General features: G+C 53.4%; 2 protein-coding genes across 6 annotated transcripts; one reads left to right on the top strand and one right to left on the bottom strand.

Annotated features, from left to right (window-relative positions):
* The first annotated feature begins 3,021 nt into the window (after positions 1-3,021).
* On the top strand, positions 3,022-17,012 carry DPH7 (diphthamide biosynthesis 7). 5 transcript variants are annotated; one of them, XM_036855688.1, is made up of 10 exons: positions 3,350-3,979; positions 4,087-4,220; positions 4,766-4,853; positions 6,285-6,376; positions 6,728-6,927; positions 9,712-9,765; positions 10,540-10,609; positions 10,729-10,794; positions 11,027-11,199; positions 16,473-17,012. In XM_036855688.1, exons 2-10 carry the CDS (start codon positions 4,213-4,215, stop codon positions 16,922-16,924), a joined length of 1,203 nt encoding a protein of 400 aa, XP_036711583.1. In that variant the 5' UTR covers positions 3,350-3,979; positions 4,087-4,212; the 3' UTR covers positions 16,925-17,012. The 5 variants fall into 5 exon arrangements, with proteins under 5 accessions (XP_036711588.1, XP_036711583.1, XP_036711584.1 ...); XM_036855689.1 differs by having other exon boundaries at positions 3,352-3,979; positions 6,282-6,376; positions 6,755-6,927; positions 16,473-17,009; XM_036855690.1 differs by having other exon boundaries at positions 3,353-3,979; positions 6,755-6,927; positions 16,473-17,007.
* A 1,260-nt stretch (positions 17,013-18,272) lies between these two features.
* On the bottom strand, positions 18,273-18,941 carry MRPL41 (mitochondrial ribosomal protein L41). Its single transcript, XM_036855627.1, has one exon. The coding sequence runs from the start codon at positions 18,821-18,823 to the stop codon at positions 18,416-18,418; it is 408 nt and encodes a 135-aa protein (XP_036711522.1). The 5' UTR covers positions 18,824-18,941; the 3' UTR covers positions 18,273-18,415.
* Positions 18,942-19,787: the final 846 nt, after the last annotated feature.

The raw sequence follows: 19,787 nt of genomic DNA, 5'->3' as shown, positions 1-19,787 counted from the left end.
GTCCTGGCTGCTGTCTGCTCTCCGCCTTGGCCGGCATCCGTGGTGTGGGTGTGGGTGTGGGTGCGGGTGCGGGTGCGCGGGCTGCCCTCCCCACCCCCAGGCTGCATGGGAGCGTGAGGGAGACCCAGACCTGTCCTTGTCCTGTGGCAGGAGCTGCTGAGGGTGGTTAGTTGCTTGGCCCCTGTTCTCGGCCCCTTTGAACTCATGCACTGGGCGCCTGGGAGCTCGGGGCGGGGCGGGGGGCTTCTCCCAGCAGGACTGCTGAGGTCCGCCTGCGACTTGGAGCAGCCCGAGGGGTGAGAACTGCTTTCCTGTGCTCCTTCTGGGAGCCGCAGATCTCAGGGCTGGGCAGCGTCTTGTACACCTGGCCAAGCCACCTGGGGGCCACGAGCTGGGTGGTGTGGCTGGGAACTTGCTGGTCTCCAGGGAGAGTGAAGGCTGGCGTCCGTCTTGGGTCATCCCTGGCCCCACGTTGGTCCTGCAGGCTCCTGCCATGCCCTCCTTTCTGCAGCGTTTCTGCAGTCTCCCAGGACGCCCTGTGTGTGCTCTGCTTCCCTGGCTGGGGCTAGCCCCTTTGTGGCCTTTGGTCTGTGAACTGAGCTGAGCTTTCCGTAGCTTCCTTTGCAGAACTTGGAGGCCTCCTGGGCAGTGCGTCCTGGAGAACAGGACTGGGGAAATGGGTGATAGCAACATGCGGGGAGCAGGCGGGAAGGCTCAGTTCCAACCCCGAGGGAGGGGTTTTCTGCAGGTGAAGGGACTCCACGTGCCCACGTGGGTTTTTGCTGAGAAGACCTTGCTACCGTGCAGGTCAGCTGTGGTGCCTCTTCCAGGTTGGGGTTTTTTGCTCCGGGTTCCCCGAGACCCCAGGTTGAGCAGCAGTGGGGGCTCAGAAAGCTGTCAGAGAAGAGGCTGTGTGGTCCTGAGAGACTGTCCTACCGACCACAGCTGGCCCGAGCCCTCGGGACGTTCCCAGGGCCGGGATAACTCCCAATTCAGAGGCCAGCTCTGGCCAGGCCCATGGGGGTGGGGAATCCGGTGTAGAGCAGCGTGTTGAGGTTTGGGTAGTCTTCCAGGCATGGGGCCCTGAGTGTGCTCAGTCTGCTTTTAAAAACAGGCTCCTGGGATGAGGAGGCCCTGGGCTACAGGCTGTGTGTCTTGCCTGTGTCCTTTGGGGAGTGGCCAGGTCGGCCCTCCAGCCTGTTTACGTTCCCTGACCAGGACTGTCCTGTGGTCAGCTGTTCCTCGGAAAATTACATTGAAAGGGAAGTGCCAGAGTGTCGGCCGACCCATAGGATGCCACGCTGGGTCCTGATCCCGGGTGCTTGCTGCCGTGGCTCATGGCTCATCTGGAATAGCCTTGACCTGGGGATCGCTGTCCAACGTGGCTGCAGGAGCTGGTGCTGTAGCTGGTGGCTGTCCCCTCCTCATGGTGCTGTGTCTTGTGCTACTTGTTAGAGACTCTGAGTCTGGGCTGGAGCTAAGAGGGTGGAGGCCATGGGGGCCTAGGGTTTGCTCATATCAAGGCTCCTGGAGTGGATGCCCTCGTGAAGCTGCCAGTGTTTTTATTCCCCTTTGCTTCCCTTGTTCTTTATTTGATACCCAGCCCCTGGTTTCTTTTCTCTTCTGAAGGCCCCGAACCTCTTGATTTTTGTAGCCACACATCTGAGAGCGTCTGCAAGTTCAACATTCATTCATGGTTAAAACGTGGGCCATGTTTCTTACCTGTTTGGAGCGAGGTGTAGGGGGCTGCTTGGCCTGACTGCCTTTTGTACCAGATCAAATCAAGATGTGTGGCTCAGCCATTTCAGGGTGTCCTGTTGCTTCCTGACCAACCTTTTCTGCTTCTCTGCTTCAGCTGCCGTCTGAGCTGCTGACTGGTATCTGTATTTCTAGCGATAGAAACCACTTTAAAAACCACAGGCTAACTACCCAGGTATCCATGTGGATTTCAGTCTTGTCCCATTTCCTGGAGCCGCCATGACAAATTATCTCAAGCTGGTGGCTGAAAACAATGTATGGTCTAGGTCCTAGAAGCCAGAATTCTCAAATCAAGGTGTGGGCAGGGCCATGCTCCCTCTGAAGGCTCTAGGGAAGGTTTGTTCCAGGCTCTCCCAGCTTCCAGCAGCCTCAGGCAGTGCTTGCCTCTTAGAGACCTACCAGTCTTTACATTGTCTTCCGTTGGTGTCTAACAGACCACATCTCCCCTTCCTAAGGATGCCAGTCATATTGGATTAGGGCCACCCTAATGACCTCATTTTAACTGGAGTACCTCTGTAAAGACCCTGTTTCCAAAGGTCACATTCTGTGGTACTGGAGATAAGACTTAAACATCTTTTTCTTTTTCGGGGACACAATTCAATCCATAACAATATCAGACAATTGCCTTCCCCAAACCTGTTCTGTAGAGTTCACTGACTTTATTGAATGCTGTCGGCACATACTTGGTTTACTAAATCAGATCGTGGCTGTGCTGGGTGTCCTCCCCTTCATCCTAAATCTAACTGGCGCACAGACCCCTGCCCCTGGGGTTCAGACGCTGGCTCTTCTCCATGCCCTCTGTCCACCTTCCCGTCCACCACCCGTGCTTGGGGCCCTGTGGCCGACCCTGTCTCCTTTCTCTGCTGTCCTGGCAGGCAGATGTGCGCCCACCGATGCGCCGCGCTTACTGCCCTATGGGCAGCTCCTTGGGGTGGACATGACCAGGGAGAGGGAGGGCAGCCCAGGCCCAGCCCTTTTGGGTCAGACCCTGAACTCTGCTCCCTGGACGCCCAGGCCCCTTGCACACCCCACCTCCATGCCCTGCTTTCCTCTGCTCCCCCTTCAGAGCCCAGCTCGCCCGTGACTCTGTGCTGGACGCTTGGCTGTCCCCTCCCAGGCCCGCGTCTCGCCGCCACGGCAGTGGGCGCGCCGTGCCGTGGCACGTGGGTCCAGTCGAGGTCCCCCGGCCGGCAGGGGGCGTGAGATCTCGGCCTCACGCTGGCGTCCAAGGGGGCCGGAAGTCCCTCCCCGGAAGGCGTCATGAGGACGACGGCGGAAGTGGGAGAAGTACCGCCCCTTGGGCTGTGCACCTTCTTGGCGCCGCGGGCGCGGGCACTCTGCTGTCAGCCTGGCTTCCTCACTTCTCCGCCACCCGCTGTCCGCCACCCCGGTCGCCGCCGCGTCCTTCTCCGAATGCTGGGCGGCCGGCAGTCGCGTCCGGCTGTTGCAGGCGGTGGACACGGAGCACACCGTGGACTCGGTGGAGTGGTGCCCGCTGGAGGGCTGCAGGCACTTGCTGGCGTGCGGCACCTACCAGCTGCGGAAGCCGGAGGACCAGCCCGCCGACCCGGAGAGCAAGGTGCGCGGGGCCATCCTGGCCTAGGGAGGTCTTCACCGTAGGTTTGCAGGTCTGCGATCTCAGGTGGCATTTCCCGAGCACCTAAAGCCCCAGACTCGAACTCCTCTCTCAAGAAGGGCGAGAAAAGGCTCGTGAGAGGCAGAGCCGACCACAGGCTTTGAGACCTCTGTGATCTGCTGCGGGGGAGGCTGAAAGGGAAAAGTCTTGTGTGGAGTCGTTCAGGAGGTGTGGATGCGACCTTGGCCTTGTGGCCAGAATGTAGGTTAGAGACAGGGCATCCTGAAAGCGGGATGTCGTCTCTCTGCAGGCGTCGTCAAGGTTATGGATGAAGTCTAGAGCAAAAAGAAAATGGGATTTCATAGGAGCTGTACGTAATCTCTTGAAGGCATGTAGCTATGCGGATCCAAACCAGGACACTTTTAAGAGTGAAAAATGGCACCGGAGCAACAGGCCTAAGCCAGGACTCTCTCAGGCAAACTGTGCCCTGTGGGGACCCTAACTGTAGCTCCTCCCTATTGGCCCATTTAGAAGGAGCCTCCCATCCTGGGCCCAGCAGGGTTTATCCACCTACTCATTAATCACATACAAGAGAAGAGACGTTTCTCCAGCTCGGAAAATCATCGGTGCTGCTTCCAGGCAGAGGTCCGGAGTCTTGGCAAACCTCTTCTTTCCCTCAGTCCCTTTTCCCATCCCTTGGGTTCCTCAGTACTTATTAAGGTAATCAGAGAACACATTTGCATTTTTTGTAGAGTGGACTGGATGTTGATGAGCCTCAAATTCGTTTTGGTCGTCTCTACCTGTATAGTTTCAATGAGGACAGCTCTTCTTGCCCCCTGGTTGAGGTCCAAAGAAGAGATACTTCGGCGATCCTGGACATGAAATGGTACAAGTTTGATAACCGTTCCCCTTGTTTGGAATTTGTCATGAGTACCTAATTGTTTAGTCAGAGGAGCTTGATGCCTGACAGCATTCAACAGGACGGGGAAGTGTCTGAAGTTTGGGTTCATTTCTTCACTGTGCTGTCCTGCCTGCCTGTTGGCACTTGGAGGATGCTGTAGACTCGGGGCTCGTTTCCCTTTTCAGTTTCCAAGCCCTACAGGTACTGTCAGTCTGGGAAGTGAGGCTAGTTTTCTGCTTCCTAAGCTGGGTGATCTTGTTGGAACAGAACTGTAAGCTCCAACCTGGTTTTGGAGCTGAAGTAAATATATTTATTTATTTATGGCCGTGCTGCGCGGCTTGTTGGATCTTAGTTCCCCGAACAGGGATCGAATCTGGGCCCTCGGCAGTGAAAGCGCAGAGTTCTAACCACTGGACCGCCAGGGACTTCCCTGGAGCTGAAATTTAAACAATGAGTTACTGGGGCGCATAGTGTTCTCCTGTACTCTGGCACATCCTGTGTTGTGACCGGCATGTGTGTTCTCTCCTCAGGTGCCACATTGCTGTGGCCGGCCATGCGCTCTTGGGAGTGGCACAGGCTGCTGGGTCCATAGAGCTACTCCGCTTGGTGCGATCCGAGGTGAGTGACTGGGGCAGGCTTAGTGGAGGGTGGAAGGAACCTGGATGGAGGGGGTTTGGGAGGGAGGCTGTGCTGATACAAACATTTTTCTAGGACAGTTTCTGTTCAACGGTGAACTTTACCATAAAACATTCTAAGGTAGCACAGGGTCAATTTTGAGTTATTGGGTTCTGTATCTAACTCCAAGGGGAGGACACCTTGTGTGTCATCAGCAGAGGGGCTTTCACTGGACCTGAAAGTCCTGTAAGGAAAGCCTGGGCCAGCATCTTGGGTTGATGATGCTGGGGCTGAGAAGAGCAGCGCATTTACTGGGTGAAAGTGGCGTTTCTCATTGATAATTAGGAGAGCACGTGATTCCTACGTGTATTTTCCCAAGCATCTGACAGTGATCCTGTACCGTGCATTTGTAAAATGACCACATGTTGGGGGAGGGAGGGGACAGGGAAGGCATATAGTGGGTTGAAGGAAACAGCCCACAAGACCGTGCCCTGTCTGTGGGGGGACCCACTCTAATGTAGGTGCTGCAAGTGGGATTGGAGCAGAGGTCCAGCTGGCCTTGGATTCACAGCACCTGAGGGCTTGTATAGCAAGGTCCTTGCTTCAGGCCAGCGGAGAGCAGCAGCCCTGTCTTAGGAAAGAGGGAAGAAATATCTGGGAGGATATCTAGAACCAGAGCTGGAGGCAGGAACAGGTAAACCCAAGAGAGGATGCAGCTGCTGGAACCCTGTTGATGGAGCTGAGCGCTGTCTAGGTTGCTTAGATAGTAAAACTTGGACCTCAGAAAAGAGAAACAGCATTTTAATGGCTAGCTGTGGCTTCTGAAAGAGAATCAGAGGAAAGTTCTCCTTGTCTCTGTCCCTGGAGGCAGTGGGGAACCCGCACCAGCGGTGCTCCCTGGAGCCTGCAGTAGTCTCCAGGAGGGCTTGGACAACGACAGGTCTGAGAAGCAGAGACCTGCTTCCCCTGGGGTCACATGTGTGGGAAAGTCCTCCTTCAGGTATGAGCGCTCCTGGAGGGCCTGGGCCGTCTGCAGTGTCCTCAGGTTCTTTTTTTTTTTTAATTTATTTTTTGGCTGCATTGGGTCTTCGTCGCCGCGAGCGCGCTTCTCGTTGTGGTGGCTTGTCTTTGTTGCAGAGCACAGGCTCTAGGTGCGCAGGCTCAGTAGTTGTGGCGCACGGGCTTAGTTGCTCCACGACACATGGGATCTTCCCGAACCAGGGCTCAAACCCGTGTCCCTTGCATTGGCAGGCGGATTCTTAACCACTGTGCCACCAGGGAAGTCCCTGTCCTCAGGTTCTGCTGTGAGTGAGTGACTGACACACTTTGTTCACCAAGTAGATGAGGAAAGCATGGCATACCCAAACCAGGGGAATAGTCTTCTCAGGGTTCCGGGGCTGTTCCCCTTTGATGGCGTTCTTTTCTCTCCAGCAGAACTCTTACACACTACAGCCGTTCTCCTGCTTTGCCCTGGAAAAGCAGTGTCTGGCCTTGTCCTTGGACTGGTCCACTGGGAAAGCCGGAAGGTGAGGGCCAGCGGTGACGGGCCTGTCTTTCCTCTGAGGGTCCCTTCCTATTTTCATGCAAGAGAGAAGGAAAGCCACCTCGTGCTAGCCTTGACTGTGGCTCCCCAAGCCTGGCCGTATCACTGCCAGTCCTCATCTGAAAAGGGTGTTTTCATCAGGAGAAGCTGACCCTGGTTTATTTTGACAAGCTACTGGTAGCTTTGGTCTCTGCCCAGGCAAGCCTCTTAAGAGGCGTGTCCCTGTACTAGGTCCTGGAGAGCCTCTCTGTGACAGGTCTTGGGGGCATAAAGGGTCACTGGTTGGGAGCCAGAAGAGGCGGTGAGTTTGGGTCAGTGGATATATTTCAGCCAGATTTCCCCACTGCTTCCCTGTGTCTAGGGCCGGTGACCAGCCCTTGAAGATCATTAGCAGCGACTCCAGTGGGCAGCTCCATCTCCTGCAGGCGTACCAGGCAGGGCCAGGAATGCAGGCCGTGGGCACGTGGCAGGCCCATCACTTTGAGGCCTGGGCTGCTGCTTTCGATTACTGGCAGACGGAAGTCGTGTATTCAGGTTGGTACTCCTCCGCTGGGCGCCCGTCTCTGAAGACTTGCTGAGGAGGCACGGGCCAAGGGCGTCATTCTGGCCACGTTGGGATCTCAAAGACCTTTTCGGAGAGTCTGTTTTCTGGGGCAGAAGCTGTAGTTTGTGTTCACTTAGCTGCTCCTCAGAGAGTGAAGTGCAGTTTGCTGCAGGCACTGCAGGGTCTTGGGTGGCAGTGCCCCCGGTGTTAGAGCAGCCCCCTTGGGAGCCGCTGCCCCCCGCCATTGCTCTGAGTGTTGGATGCTTCTTCTCACGCTCGGAAATCCAGTGGGAACTCCTTGCTTTCCACCTGGTGCCTTGGGTCCAGTATTGACTTGTCATGCATTTCAGGCTTGTCTGTTCCCTTTTGGAGTAGCTTATCTTCCTGGGGAAAGGGAAGCGTGAGGGAGAGAGAGGGCTGACTTCCTGGTATTGAGAGTGGTGTGTGTGGAGCGAGGTGCTGCTGTGGGAATGGGGTAGTTCGGGTCAGCTCCTTTCACGCGCACGGCAGGCCGGGGCATGGGTCTCTGAGAGAAGACAGAAGAGGAGCTGCCGAATTTGCAGAGGCAAGAAGCCGTCTGTGCCCGTATCCCTTTCTGTGTCCAGTTGCTGGTAGTGTTCTGAGCTCCAGGGCGAGACGGGGAGGCCAGGGCTGCAGGGCTGTTCTGCTGGCCTGTCAGGGTGCTGCACGATCTCCCTGGGCCCCCAGAAGCCCCTGCTGAGGGACAGCGGGCGCCCAGTCCAGGGCGCACATCGGCCTCGTCTTGGCCTCTCCGCGGTGTTCGCGTGCCCGACCCCTCGCTCCCGCACGTTCTTTTCCCTGGGTCATCAACGCCATGCCATCTGGACTTGCCCCTTCTTCCTCTGGCTCCTCTCCCTTCTGCTTTTGGGCTCCTTTCCCTCTGACCACAGTGTTCGCCGTCCTCTGACCTCTGTCTGGATCCTCCTCTCGCTCCGCATTGCTGCTCTCCTGACTCACTTACTGTGTGTCTTCCACAAACACTGTGTTTCGGTGGTTTAACCAGACCTTGTTTCCTGAGCGTTTCTGCGTTGTCTCGCCAGCACCGCAGCGCTCGTGCAGGGCTGCTCCCAGCGCCTCACTCCGCGGGGCTCCGGCTGAGCCCCATGCGCCCCGTGCTGCCCTGCCACACACCCGCGCCTCCCTGATGTCCCGGCCCCGGGACAGGGTCTGCTCACCCAAATCACACATCTCTGTCTGCTCGCCACTCCCGTGAGTCTGTGTCTTGTTGGTTTTCTCTTCTTCTTTTTAAAAATTAATCAATCAATTGATTAATGTTTTAGGCCGCGCTGTGTGGCCTACGGGATCTTAATTCCCTGACCAGGGATCGAACCCGAGCCCACTGCATTGGAAGCGTGGATTCTTAACTACTGGGCCGCCTGGGAAGTCCCGCTCATCCTGATTATGATTTTGTGTTTAATGCTTCTTTTCCCCTGAGAGAGGATCCTTTCTGGAGTTTTTGCTGTCACACCCTTGAACAGACTCAGGGGGAACGATAAAGATTTAATTTTTTGAGCTCTCATTTGTAGATTAGTTCTTCTGCCTTGAGGCTTAGCTAATTCAGAGCAAGGGTGTAGTAGGACAGTGATTTAATAATTCAACACCAATTCATTCATCCAACAAACATCTGTTGAGCACCTCCTGCGTGCCAAGCACTGTCCTAGGGGTTCAGGAGGCATCCGTGAGCAAGAGACAGCAGTCCCTGCCTTCATTGCACTTCCGTCGCTTGCAGGGAGATAAACAGTGAACGCTAAGCGTAATATGCACCGTAGGTGACAGGTGCTTTGGAAAGGAGAAAGCTAGAACAGGCCGAGGGCATCAGGTGCTGCAAGCAGGTGCAGACTGTGCCATCACAGAGCCCGGTGTGTTCAGAGTAGCGAGTGGCCAGTCTGGCCAGAATGACATGAGTGAGCAGTAGAATAGAGAAGGCAAGATCAGGAGTCACAGGGACAGGGCACGGGGCCTTGCAGGCCACACGGGGGGACTTGGGCTTTTGCTCGGAGTGGAATGAAGCCATTGTAGGATACTGAACAGAGGAATGACATTTCCCGACTTACATTTTAAAATTTAAGAGGATCCGGGACTTCCCTGGTTAAGAATCCGCCTGCCAATGCAGGGGACATGGGTTCGAGCCCTGGTCCGGGAAGATCCCACATGCCGCGGAGCAACTAAGCCCATGCGCCACAACTACTGAGCCCGTGTTCTAGAGCCTGCGAGCCACAACTACTGAGCCCGTGCGCCTAGAGCCTGTGCTCCGCAACAAAGAGAGGCCACCACAATGAGAAGCCTGCACACCGCAATGAAGAGTAGCCCCCGCTCGCCGCAACTAGAGAAAGCCTGCACACAGCAACGAAGACCCAACGCAGCCAAAAAATAATAATAATAAATAAATTTTAAAAATAAATTAAAAAGAAAACTTAAGAGGATCCCTTCAGCTAATATGTTGAGTGTAGACTGCAAGGGGGTGAGGGTATAGGCTGGAGACCTGCCGTGCAGGTGAGGTATGAGAATGACTCAGGCTAAGGTGGGAGCCGTGGAGAGGAGGAGAAGTAGGAAGACTGCTTTGTGTGAAGGTCAGTCAGTAGGATTTCCTGGTGGAGCAAATGTGGAGTGTGAGAGAAAGAGGAGAGACTGGTGTGTAAAGAAGCCACACCAGTTCTCTTCACAGATTTGCCACAGAACGGCAGCTTGTGTTTGAGGCTCACACGCAGGCTCAGTGCCCGGATGGACCGACTCTGTGATCCGCTTTGTCACAGACCACGTTCATCCCCCATCCGTCGTGTCTGATACGGGGATCTGTGGTGTGCTCAGTAAGTACCTGTGGGTGGCTGAGTGGGGGGGGTGGATGGATGGCTTATGGATGGTGGATGGATGGATGGATGGATGGGTGAATGGATGGATGGGTGGGTGGGTGGGTGGTAGATGATGGACGGATGGAGTTTCAGGCTGACGTGGTTGTCTTTTTGCTCCTTTTTGTCCTCTCTGTAGGTCTTCCTCTTCAGTGTTTCTTCCCTTCCCCTGAGATACCATGACATTCTATCTTGATGTTGCTTTTCTTCAAAGACTGGTTGTGGGTCAGGGCACCAGCTCCCTTGTTCTTTCTATCCTTTCAGTTTCCCCCAAACAAGCACAGGGCTCTTTTACTGTAAGGTTACAAAGGGCATTTCTCTTTAAAACACATGGCGGTGTGTCAGAGGTTCCAGAACCTTACAAAGCCTCCCCGTCTGCTGCCTCCTGCACGCGGGTCTGTTCAGAGCCCTTCGACGGGGCCGCTCTGGTTCCTGGCGTCAGGAGCCCGAAGGGTTGAGTCTTGTGTGACCTGGTCATTCTGCCCCCATAAAAGGTCTGCCCTTTTCCTACGGGAGTGTAGCCTCTGTCTTTCCCTTCTTCCCTGCAGGTGTCTGAAGACACGGTTACAGCACAGGGGTGACTGTTTCTGGGGCTCCCCTGCCTGTGGCAGCCTGAAACCCGAGAAAAGCCACCCATGGGAATTTCCTCACAGACATAAACCCACTCCCTGAGAAACGGCCAGGTCCTGTTGTCATTGCCCTTCCTCATCAGTGGGTGTTTCTGTTTCCGTGCAGGTGGGGACGATGGCCTTCTGAAAGGCTGGGACACCAGGACCCCTGGCACACCCGTGTTCACAAGCAGGAGGTAAGTCACCGAGGGGCCAGTGCTCGGCGTGGGGGGCCAGCCCTCCGTGCCCCGCCGCGGCCTTCCGCGGGAGGAGCAGGGCTGCCGGGCGCTTGCTCAGGCTCACCCTTCGCTCTCAGACACTCCATGGGCGTGTGCAGCGTCCAGAGTAGCCCCCATTGCGAGAACGTCTTGGCCACGGGAAGGTGAGTCCCCTAGGGTCCGTGCACACGGGTTCCTCCTGCACCGTCGCTTCCTTTCCTCCTGTTGACCATTGTGGTGCTTGACTGGGCCGACTCTCCCCCCAGAGTGCGGGCGTCAGGGTTTGGGAAAGCAGCCGTGTCCTGGAGGGGAAGTGGGCCGGGTCTTCCGGGAGGTGACCCCTGCTGCCCCGGGGCCTGGCTTTCCTGCACGCCCTCCGCGGTCGATGGGTTTTAGCTACGACGAGCACGTTCTTCTCTGGGACACTCGGAGCGTGAAGCAGCCGTTGGCGGACGTGCCCATGCAGGGCGGGGTGTGGAGGCTCAAGTGGCACCCTTTCCACCACCACCTGCTCCTGGCAGCGTGTATGCATGGTGGCTTTACAATCTTCGACTGCCAAAAGGCAATAGGTGAGTGGGGGTCCTGGGGCGGGGGCTCCACCAAGCTCTTCCTGCACCCTCCACACGTTCCCAGGGTCGCCCCCTAGGCCTTGCCATGATTTGTAACTCTGCCGACTTCAGAATCTCAGTTTCAAGCACGCTGCTCTCCAACCGTGGTTCTTCCCTGACCATCTCAATTATTTCGGTACCTTCTGCATTCAGCAGTCTGCTGGCCCCATTGGGACCTCTCCTCCAGAGGTGTTAACCACTGGTCGCTTGCATAACCATCCTTGTCCCACCTTTTGCCAAGTCTTCCTGCTTGCGGACCGTGTAGGCTCCATGGCCTTATGTTCCAGACATCGTTAAACTCTTCCCCTTGCTCCTCCCTCATACCCTCTGGGCAGAATCCAGCACTGGTAAACCCCAGTCTGCTTATGCCTGAGCCACAGAACGTGGCTGGAGGGAAACAGCCACCCTGCGTGATCTCACTTCAAGTTTATGCTACTGTGGGTCCCTTGCCAGGCCAACCTTGACCTTTCTGTAGCCAGTGATTCTTCACTGTCAGGACTGTTCCACGTTTTCTTTTCTTAAACCCCCACCCCCTGCTCTCCCCGCCTCATGCATCCCTCGTGATCTCCCGTCCCCCTCCTCTGTACAAACAGGGGATCACAGGCACCTCCCATGGTGGTTCCAAGGTCAGTCTCCTCCCCGTACTGGCTGTTCTCAAGGGCTTCGTCTTCTGAATCTTCAGTCCTCCGTCTACTGCATCATTTCTGTTTACCACGTGAATGTGCTCTGATAGTTCTTGCTGTAAAACAATTCGCAAGCTTTTTTCTTTTTTAGCATAGGATTTACAGCGATCAGTTGCCCTCCAAGCTCTGCTTTCACTGCATCCCATACGGTGCTTCTTTTGCTTGTTTGTTTTTGTTTTTTTTTTTTATTCTTATTTTTGGCTGCATTGGGTCTTTGTTGCTGCGTGCGGGCTTTCTCTAGTTGCGGCAAGCGGGGGCTACTCTTCATTGCGGTGCGTGGGCTTCTCATTGCGGTGGCTTCTCTTGTTGCGGAGCACAGGCTCTAGGCATGCAGGCTTCAGTAGTTGCAGCACGCGGGCTCAGTATTTGTGGCACGTGGGCCCTAGGATGCATGGGCTCAGTAGTTGTGGTGCACGGGCTCAAGAGCACAGGCTCAGTAGTTGTGGCACATGGGCTTAGCTGCTCCATGGCATGTGGGATCTTCCCGGACCAGGACTCGCACCTGTGTCCCCTGCACTGGCAGACTGGATTCCCAACCACTGCGCCACCAGGGAAGCCCTATTCCTGACCTTGATAGGGTCCCTGCTGGTTCCCACTTGGTTGATGATGTATAAGGACTAATGTGTGTGCTTAGTATTCATCAATCCATGTTTTCATGAGTATTTTTTAAAATCAGGAATTGTTGATTTTTTTGTCAGATGCTTTTATAATATCCATTGAACTGTATTATTTTTCTCCTTAGATATATTAATATGGTAAAGTTTGTTTATGGATTTCCTAATATGGAATATATTCCTGGAGTAAATCCCACTTGGTTATGGTTTTGTTTTGTTTTAGTTGTCAAAAAGCTTTTTTGAGGTATAGTTGATTTACAGTATTATGTTTTAGGTATACAATATACTGGTTAACAGTTTTTAAAAGTTATATTCTATTTATAGTTATTATAAAATATTGGTTATATTCCCAGTGCTATACAATATATCCTTTTCTTGTTTTTGTTTTTGTTTTTGGCCACGGCATGTGGGATCTTAGTTCCTCATCAGGGATCGAACCCATGCCCCCTGCAGTGGAAGCGCAGAGTCCTACCCACTGGACTGCCGGGGAAGTCCCTGTACAATATATCCTTGTAGTGTATTTATTTTATACATAATAGTTTGTACCTTTTAATCCCCTACCTCTATCTTGCCCCTCCCCCTTCCCTCCCCTTACTGGTAACCACTAGTTTGTTCTCTACATCTGTTTCTTTTTTGTTATATTCACTAGTTGTTTTATAGTTTAGATTCTACATATAAGTGATATCATATAGTATTTGTCTTTCTTTGACTTATTTCACTAAGCATAATACCTTTCAGGTCCATCCATGTTGCAGATGGCAAAATTTCATTCTTTTCTATGGCTGAGTAATATTCCACTGTATATATACACCACATCTTATTTATCCATTCATTTGTTGATGGACTCTTAGGTTGCTTCCATATCTTGGCAATTGTAAATAATGCTGCTATGAACATTGGGGTGCATATATCTTTTTGAATTTTTTCATTTAGAATTGCCAGATCATACAGTAGTTAGTTCTATTTTCAGTTTTTTGAGGAACCTCCATACTGTTTTCCACAGTGGCTGCACCAATTTACATTCCCACCAACAGTGTAGGAGGGTTCCCTTTTCTCCATATCCTCACTAACATTTGTTATTTGTGGTCTTTTTGATGATGGCCATTCAGACAGGTGTGAGGTTATACCTCATTGTGGTTTTTATTTGCATTTCTCTGATGGTTGACCATGTTGAGCGTCTTTTCATGTGCCTTTCGGCCATCTGTGTGTCTTTGGAAGGTATGTTATTTTTTTTTTAGCGTGGTATTGGACTCTGGTAATACTTTATTTGGGACTTTCATTAATGTTCAAAGGAGACACAAACTTTCTTTTGTGCTATTTAGCAGCATTATGTTTGGTTCATGTGAGAATCAAAACCAAAAGTGTGAAAATTTTTCTTCATTTTCTCTTGAAAAATTTATATGCCGTTTGGATTATCTTTTCATTCAAGATTTGGTAAAAAAAAAAAATCTCCTGTGAGACTATCTGGGCCTGATATATTTTTGAATGATGGTTCCGTGTTAACTTTCTCTATATTTTTCTATGGAAGTTGGTTTGTTTATGCTTTATGTCTCTACTGGGGTCAATTTTGTTTTCCTTTTTCTTTCTTCTTTTTTTTTTTGGCCACGCCAGGCGGCATACGGGATCCTCCGCGCCCCCTGCAGTGGAAGTGTGAAGTCTTAACCACTGGACCACCAGGGAAGGCCTGGGGTCAATTTTGGTGAATCGTATTTTCCTAGGCAGCTATTCATTTCATCTACATTTTGAAATTTATTTGCCCAAAGATGTGTAAAGTCACTTTGATATAAAAAAAAAAAATTTTTTTTCTCTAATAGTTATTTCCCTTTTATCATTTTTTACTTTGTATACTTACGCAAGTGTACAATATTTTTTATGTCTTTTTCCTTAATTAGGTTAGTTAGTAGTGTGTATATTTCATTTCTTTTAAAGAAGCAGGGTTTTAATTTTTTATTATAGGCATGTGGTTTCTGTTCTCCACCTCATCAACCTCTCCTTTTATCTTTGTTGTTTCTCTCCATGTGCCTCCTTTGTTTTTTTTCTAGCATTTTGAGTTGGGAATACAATGCACTTACCTTTATTACTTTGTATTAAGTGTTTTTATGTCTGAATTTTTCTCCGATTTAAGCACACTTTTAGGTTCTGATATGTAGTAATTTCATTTTCATTTTTATGAAGAAATTCTATGATTTGAGTTTGTATTTCCCCTTTTACCCAAGTGTGGTTTAGTAGAAGGTTCTAAAATTTCTAGGTGGAAGCAATTTTTCGTATTTTGACCACATTATTAATTTTGTTTTATTGCATTGTGATCAGTGTTGCTTGTCCTGTTTCTACTTTATGGAACTTTGCGACTTCTTGTTGCCCAGCGTGGTTGTTCAGTTCATGCTGCACATGCACCTGAGTAGTGGATGTGCTGTTACTGGGTGGTGGGAAGGCTGCTGTGTCCACCTGGGCCGCGAGCGGGTGCTGCCACTGGTTGGATGTACGGCTACAATGCGCCTTTATTGTCCCAGCGACCCCCGCCTCCCGGTACCCCAGCGTGCACCGCATGGAGCAGGGAGGGCTCCTGGGAGCTTCCTTCGGCGGTGGTGCCAGGGCGCCTCTCTGCTCTCAGGGGAAGCTTGGTGTCCAGCTCCTCTCTGGAGCTGCCTCTGCTCAGGCGAAGCCCTGGGTTACGGAGGAGGATCTCCAGGGCCCTGGTTGTATCCTTGGTGTGTTTCCTGATGCCAGCTGCAGCCGGTCCGCATCACTGCTTTTTCTGGTCGTGGTTCAGATTCTGATCACATTTCAGAGTGCAGTGGCATTGATCCTGCACTTGGGAGGCGGCAGTGGCATCCAGGCTAACTGAAGACTGAATGGCCGGCCACTGGGCCTGCCGGCTGGTGACAGTTTTCTAAGCACGCATCCCCAGCTCACTGGCCACTCGTTTTCTGAGGCTGCTCTTGCCAGCCTCGGCCTTGCCCTGGACCCTTGACCACCTCAGGTTTGGTGACACCTCATTTCTTTTTCTGGTCGCATATTACTTTCTCAGCTGTGTTCTGTCCAGAATAAGGCCGGGCCTTTGCCCGTCCTGCCCTCCGTCTTCAGAGTTGCCATAGCAACTCACCATAAGGAAAGCTGCTCATGCTTCAACTCTTCAGTGAGTTACTCCCTTTCCAACTCAAGTCCAAACTCTCTAATGCAGCACGCCGAGCTCTGCATGACAGGAGCCTTCTGACGTGTCGCTAGTTCCTAATGACACCTCAGCCACGTGCACTCATGTGTGGTTCCTCACACACGCCGGGGTCTTTCCACCTCTGTGCTTTACACGTGCTGTTCCCTTCATTTCTCATACACCCCTTTCCCTCCATTTGGGTCACTCGTTTTTCCTTTGCTTTTAAGTCTTAACAAGAAGCTTGTGCCAAGTCCTAAGGGTTCAGGTTCGGGTTCGGGTTAGGGTTAGCTCTGTAGGGTTAGGGTTAGGGTTTAGGGTTAGGGTTAGCTCTGTAGGGTTAGGGTTAGGGTTTAGGGTTAGGGTTAGCTCTGTAGGGTTAGGGTTAGGGTTTAGGGTTAGGGTTAGCTCTGTAGGGTTAGGGTTAGGGTTAGCTCTGTAGGGTTAGGGTACAGGTTAGGGTTAGGGTTAGCTCTGTAGGGTTGTGGTACAGGGTAGGGTTAGGGTACAGGTTAGGTTATGGGTTAGGGTTAGGGTACAGGTTAGGGTACGCGTTAGGGTTAGCTCTGTAGTGCAGGCTGACTCCTCTCTCAGGAACACAGAGTGCATTCCCTGCAGGATAATGGTCTGTGCTTCTCTGCCTGTCTGTCCGCATATTGACAGTCCTCTGCGTGACACACAGTGGTTGCTCTTGGCACACTGTTTCGCTTTGAGGGTGGGTAGGGCCATGGGTGGGGCTGATGAGATCAACCTTGGGTAAGTTTCCCGTGTCCTCCTGTCTCTCTCCAGAGGAGAATCAGGAAGTGCTCCCAGTCACTCTGTCCTACACCTTGCCCAACTCGCTGGTGTATGGAGTCGACTGGTCCTGGCTGTACTTCCGCCGCTTGCCGCAGACCCATCCGTCATTCTGCTTGGGGTCCTCTCCTGGCAGCGACCCAGGAGGCAAAACAGCAGACCCAGTCTGTTCCCTGAAGGATGTGGCCCAGTCGCCAGCACCCTGTTTTGAGCGTTTAGCTGATGCTGATGGAGAGGGTGGTACCAAACACCAGAGTGGAGGCAAGCTGAAGACTCCTCTCCAGCCCTTTGCAGAGGACAAGGACGGCGGCCGGCTGCGTGCCTCAGGGGTCCAGATCTGTGAGCGTGGCCACTCTCTGGAGGCAGCTGACTCTGACGTCAGCCTTGTAGCCACTTGCTCCTTTTATGATCATGTTCTTCACCTCTGGAAGTGGGAGAACAGCTGAGCTAGGGCAGTTACTTGGTTTGACATCATAAAGACCATTTCCACCAATAAAACCAAGAGTATGTCTTTATCTTTTCTGAGAATGAAGTGTCCTCAGACCATCTCACTGAGATTCTGGTTGCATGCAGTTTTTCTGTATAGGGCTCAGTGCATCTTATGGAATCTCCAGGTAGGCAGTCAGAAAAGCTGCTGGCCTCTTAAATAAAGCTTATCTGCTGGGGCCCTTCAAAATGGTGATTCGGTGGCAGCAGGGGGCAGGGTGTGAGTGGGGTATGGTTCCCAGCTCCGTCTTGTCAGTTTCCTGCGTTTCTGACGTTCAGTTCTTCATACTTACTTAAGCAACTATTTATATTAACTAAAAGGAGTGGCTTTTTTTTTTTAAGCTACTTTACAACACCAGAAGTAGTTTTATATGAACATTAAAAAAGCTCATGTCATGGCACCAGAAGTGCTTGTATAGCCTCCTGTGCAGATAAGCAAAAAGAAGTGTATACACGTTCTGAGTTGCTTTAGCATGTCATGAACTTGAAATATGTTGTCATATGCTGAATTAGTGATACTTCCTCACTGTGGCTTCAGTAAACCAAGTAGCTTCCAAACCTGGACACGGTTTAACTCCAGGAACATAACTGGGTTTGTGACTGATCTGACTCCCATAGATCAGTTCCGCCTTGCCTCTCTGGAAGGAGCAGATGTTGAAGTATAGGCCACTGTGGAATCTGTCACTCCTCAGCATCCACTAATAAATACAATAGATAGGTGTTCTGCGTCAGAAAACACACACCTCTATCCTTTGCTTTCTTATTGTCTGATGGTACAACACTGTGTGCCAGTACAGGTCAGAATGTGTTAATGTTGAACCTTCCTCCAGAGTTTATTTTGGGATATTTCACTTAAGGGTCAGTTAAATATGAAACAGAATTAGAATCTGAGGGATTATGCACTGAAACAGGAAAACACAAGGAGGAAGGAGACTATAGATTACTAGGGAAATACGAGTTTGGCATCAACTTCCTGTGTGGTCTTATCTTTAGGTTTACCCCAAGGGGGGCTGTCTCACCTGACTCCCCAAAATAAGCTGCTTTGGAACCCATAAATATTCTCATTGGTGGTTCCTTGGGGTGAATTGTGGGGGATGAATTAACCAGTGCTGTCATGTGGCTGGATCTGCCTTGTGAATTCTCTTTCTCCTGCAAGCTAAGCCACATGTTCTTGCCTACTTCCCAGAACCTGTTGGTTGGGGTTCTGGTTTGGCTGGAACCTGAGAACTTCGCCTCGGTCACTACGCCCTAGCCTGTTACATAGCACACTTCCCTTTTCAAAATGCCCAGTTGCCCCGAACAACACTGTAGGGTAGCCAAGGTCTTTAATAGAAGCGAAACGAGGGCAACGCCTCCCCACCCGCCACCCGGGAACTAGGCTCGGCGAGGATAGGTGGAAGTCCTCAGTCGCAGGCACACCCGGCCGCCGCCGCCGCCGCCGCCGACTGCTCCTAGCGCGGGAAGTTCTTGGGGTACAGCTGGAAGAGCTTGCCTTCCTGCGTGGGCTCAAAGCCGTACTTGTCCAGGCGCTCAGGGTCGAAAGTCCCGGCCTTGAAGTCCTTCTCGATAGCAGGTGCCGCTGTCTCCAGAAAGAGCTGCTTGGCCGTCAGGGGAGCTTCTGTGCCCTCCGGGGCGCGGTAGTTCACGTACGGCTTGAGCCTGAAGCCGGCCAGATCGGGGACCACCAGCTCCGGGACCATTTCCTTGACCTGCACGAACCTGCCGTCGCGGCCGTGGAAGCCGATGCCCTTGGCGCCGCGGCTCTTGTAGAAGGTGCGCGGGCCCCGCTTGCTGGTCCACTTGCTCATTCGGTCGGCGCCCCGCACCAGGGCGCGAGCCGCCCCGCTCAGGAGGCCCATGCCGGGGCCCGAACGACGCGAACGCTCTCCGACTCCCGGGCACAGCCACGCGGCCCCCAGCACCGCAGTGCTCCGCTTCCGGCGCCCACGGCAGCTTCCGACACCGCCTGGCCCCCGCGCCAGAGCAAGAGCAGCTCCGATTGGCTGCGGCGCGTCCAATGTGCAGCCTTGGCCCTGCGGGGGGGCGGGACCTGTGGGGGCCTGGCCAATGCTCGGGGAGATCCCGCGTCCGGGCGGGGCGTCGGGAGCGCGGCCGTGTGGGGCGGAGCTTCGAGGCGAAGTGCCGGTGGCCGTGAGTGCGGACGTTAGGGGCGGGGCTTCGGGAGGAGTGACGGGAGTGCCGAGTGTCGGGGGCGGGGCGTCAGGGTGGAGTGGCGGGAGCGCGGGCGTCGGGAGCGCGCGATCCCGGTGAGTCGCCGCCGAGCGCCCCGAAGTGGTAGGCCTGGGGGTCCGGTTCTGTGAGCAGAGGTAGCCATCCCCTCCCCCAGCCATCGCCGGGACGTACACTGCCCCACAGGGCTGTCGCCGGCGACGCACCTCAACCCAACTGCCCCCAACCCCGACTGCCCCCAACCCGACGCCTCCCAACCCTACTGCCCCCAACCCCGACTGCCCCCGACCCCGATGCCCCTCAACCCGACTCCCCTGCAGCTGGACGCCCCCCAACCTGACTGCCCTCAACCCGACGGCCCCATAATCACTGCTCTCCAGCCCTGCACCCTAACCTCCACGCCCCCCTAACCATCTTCCTAACCTCGATGCCCGCAACCGCGCCGCCCCCGGCCCCCCAGTTCCCCTGCGCTCTGTCTCCTTCCCTCCCGCCCCCTGCGCTGTGTAGCATGTGCAGCAGCTGAAGGCGGTTCGGTTGTGTGGCAGGTGCCGGGGGCTTGAGCTCTGTCGCCTGAAAGCCTGGGGGGCGTGGGGAGACCGCCCTGGTCAGGGCTGCGCCGCAGAGCTGGGGTCA

Source organism: Balaenoptera musculus, chromosome 6 (assembly GCF_009873245.2).
Source record: "Balaenoptera musculus isolate JJ_BM4_2016_0621 chromosome 6, mBalMus1.pri.v3, whole genome shotgun sequence".
Classification (NCBI taxonomy): domain Eukaryota; kingdom Metazoa; phylum Chordata; class Mammalia; order Artiodactyla; family Balaenopteridae; genus Balaenoptera; species Balaenoptera musculus.
The sequence above is the reverse complement of the archived record's forward strand: the minus strand, read 5'-3'. Positions and strand labels throughout refer to the sequence as shown.

What these genes read in the sequence shown, in the direction of transcription:
- DPH7 (XM_036855688.1), top strand. An exon ending in TCCGCTTGGTGCGATCCGAG is followed by an intron (nt 4,854 to 6,284) that starts GTGAGTGACTGG and finishes TCTCTCCAGCAG; the next exon opens with AACTCTTACACACTACAGCC. An exon ending in CCCGTGTTCACAAGCAGGAG is followed by an intron (nt 10,610 to 10,728) that starts GTAAGTCACCGA and finishes CTTCGCTCTCAG; the next exon opens with ACACTCCATGGGCGTGTGCA.
- MRPL41 (XM_036855627.1), bottom strand. Translation starts at nt 18,823, where the DNA reads ATGGGCCTCCTGAGCGGGGCGGCTCGCGCCCTGGTGCGGGGCGCCGAC.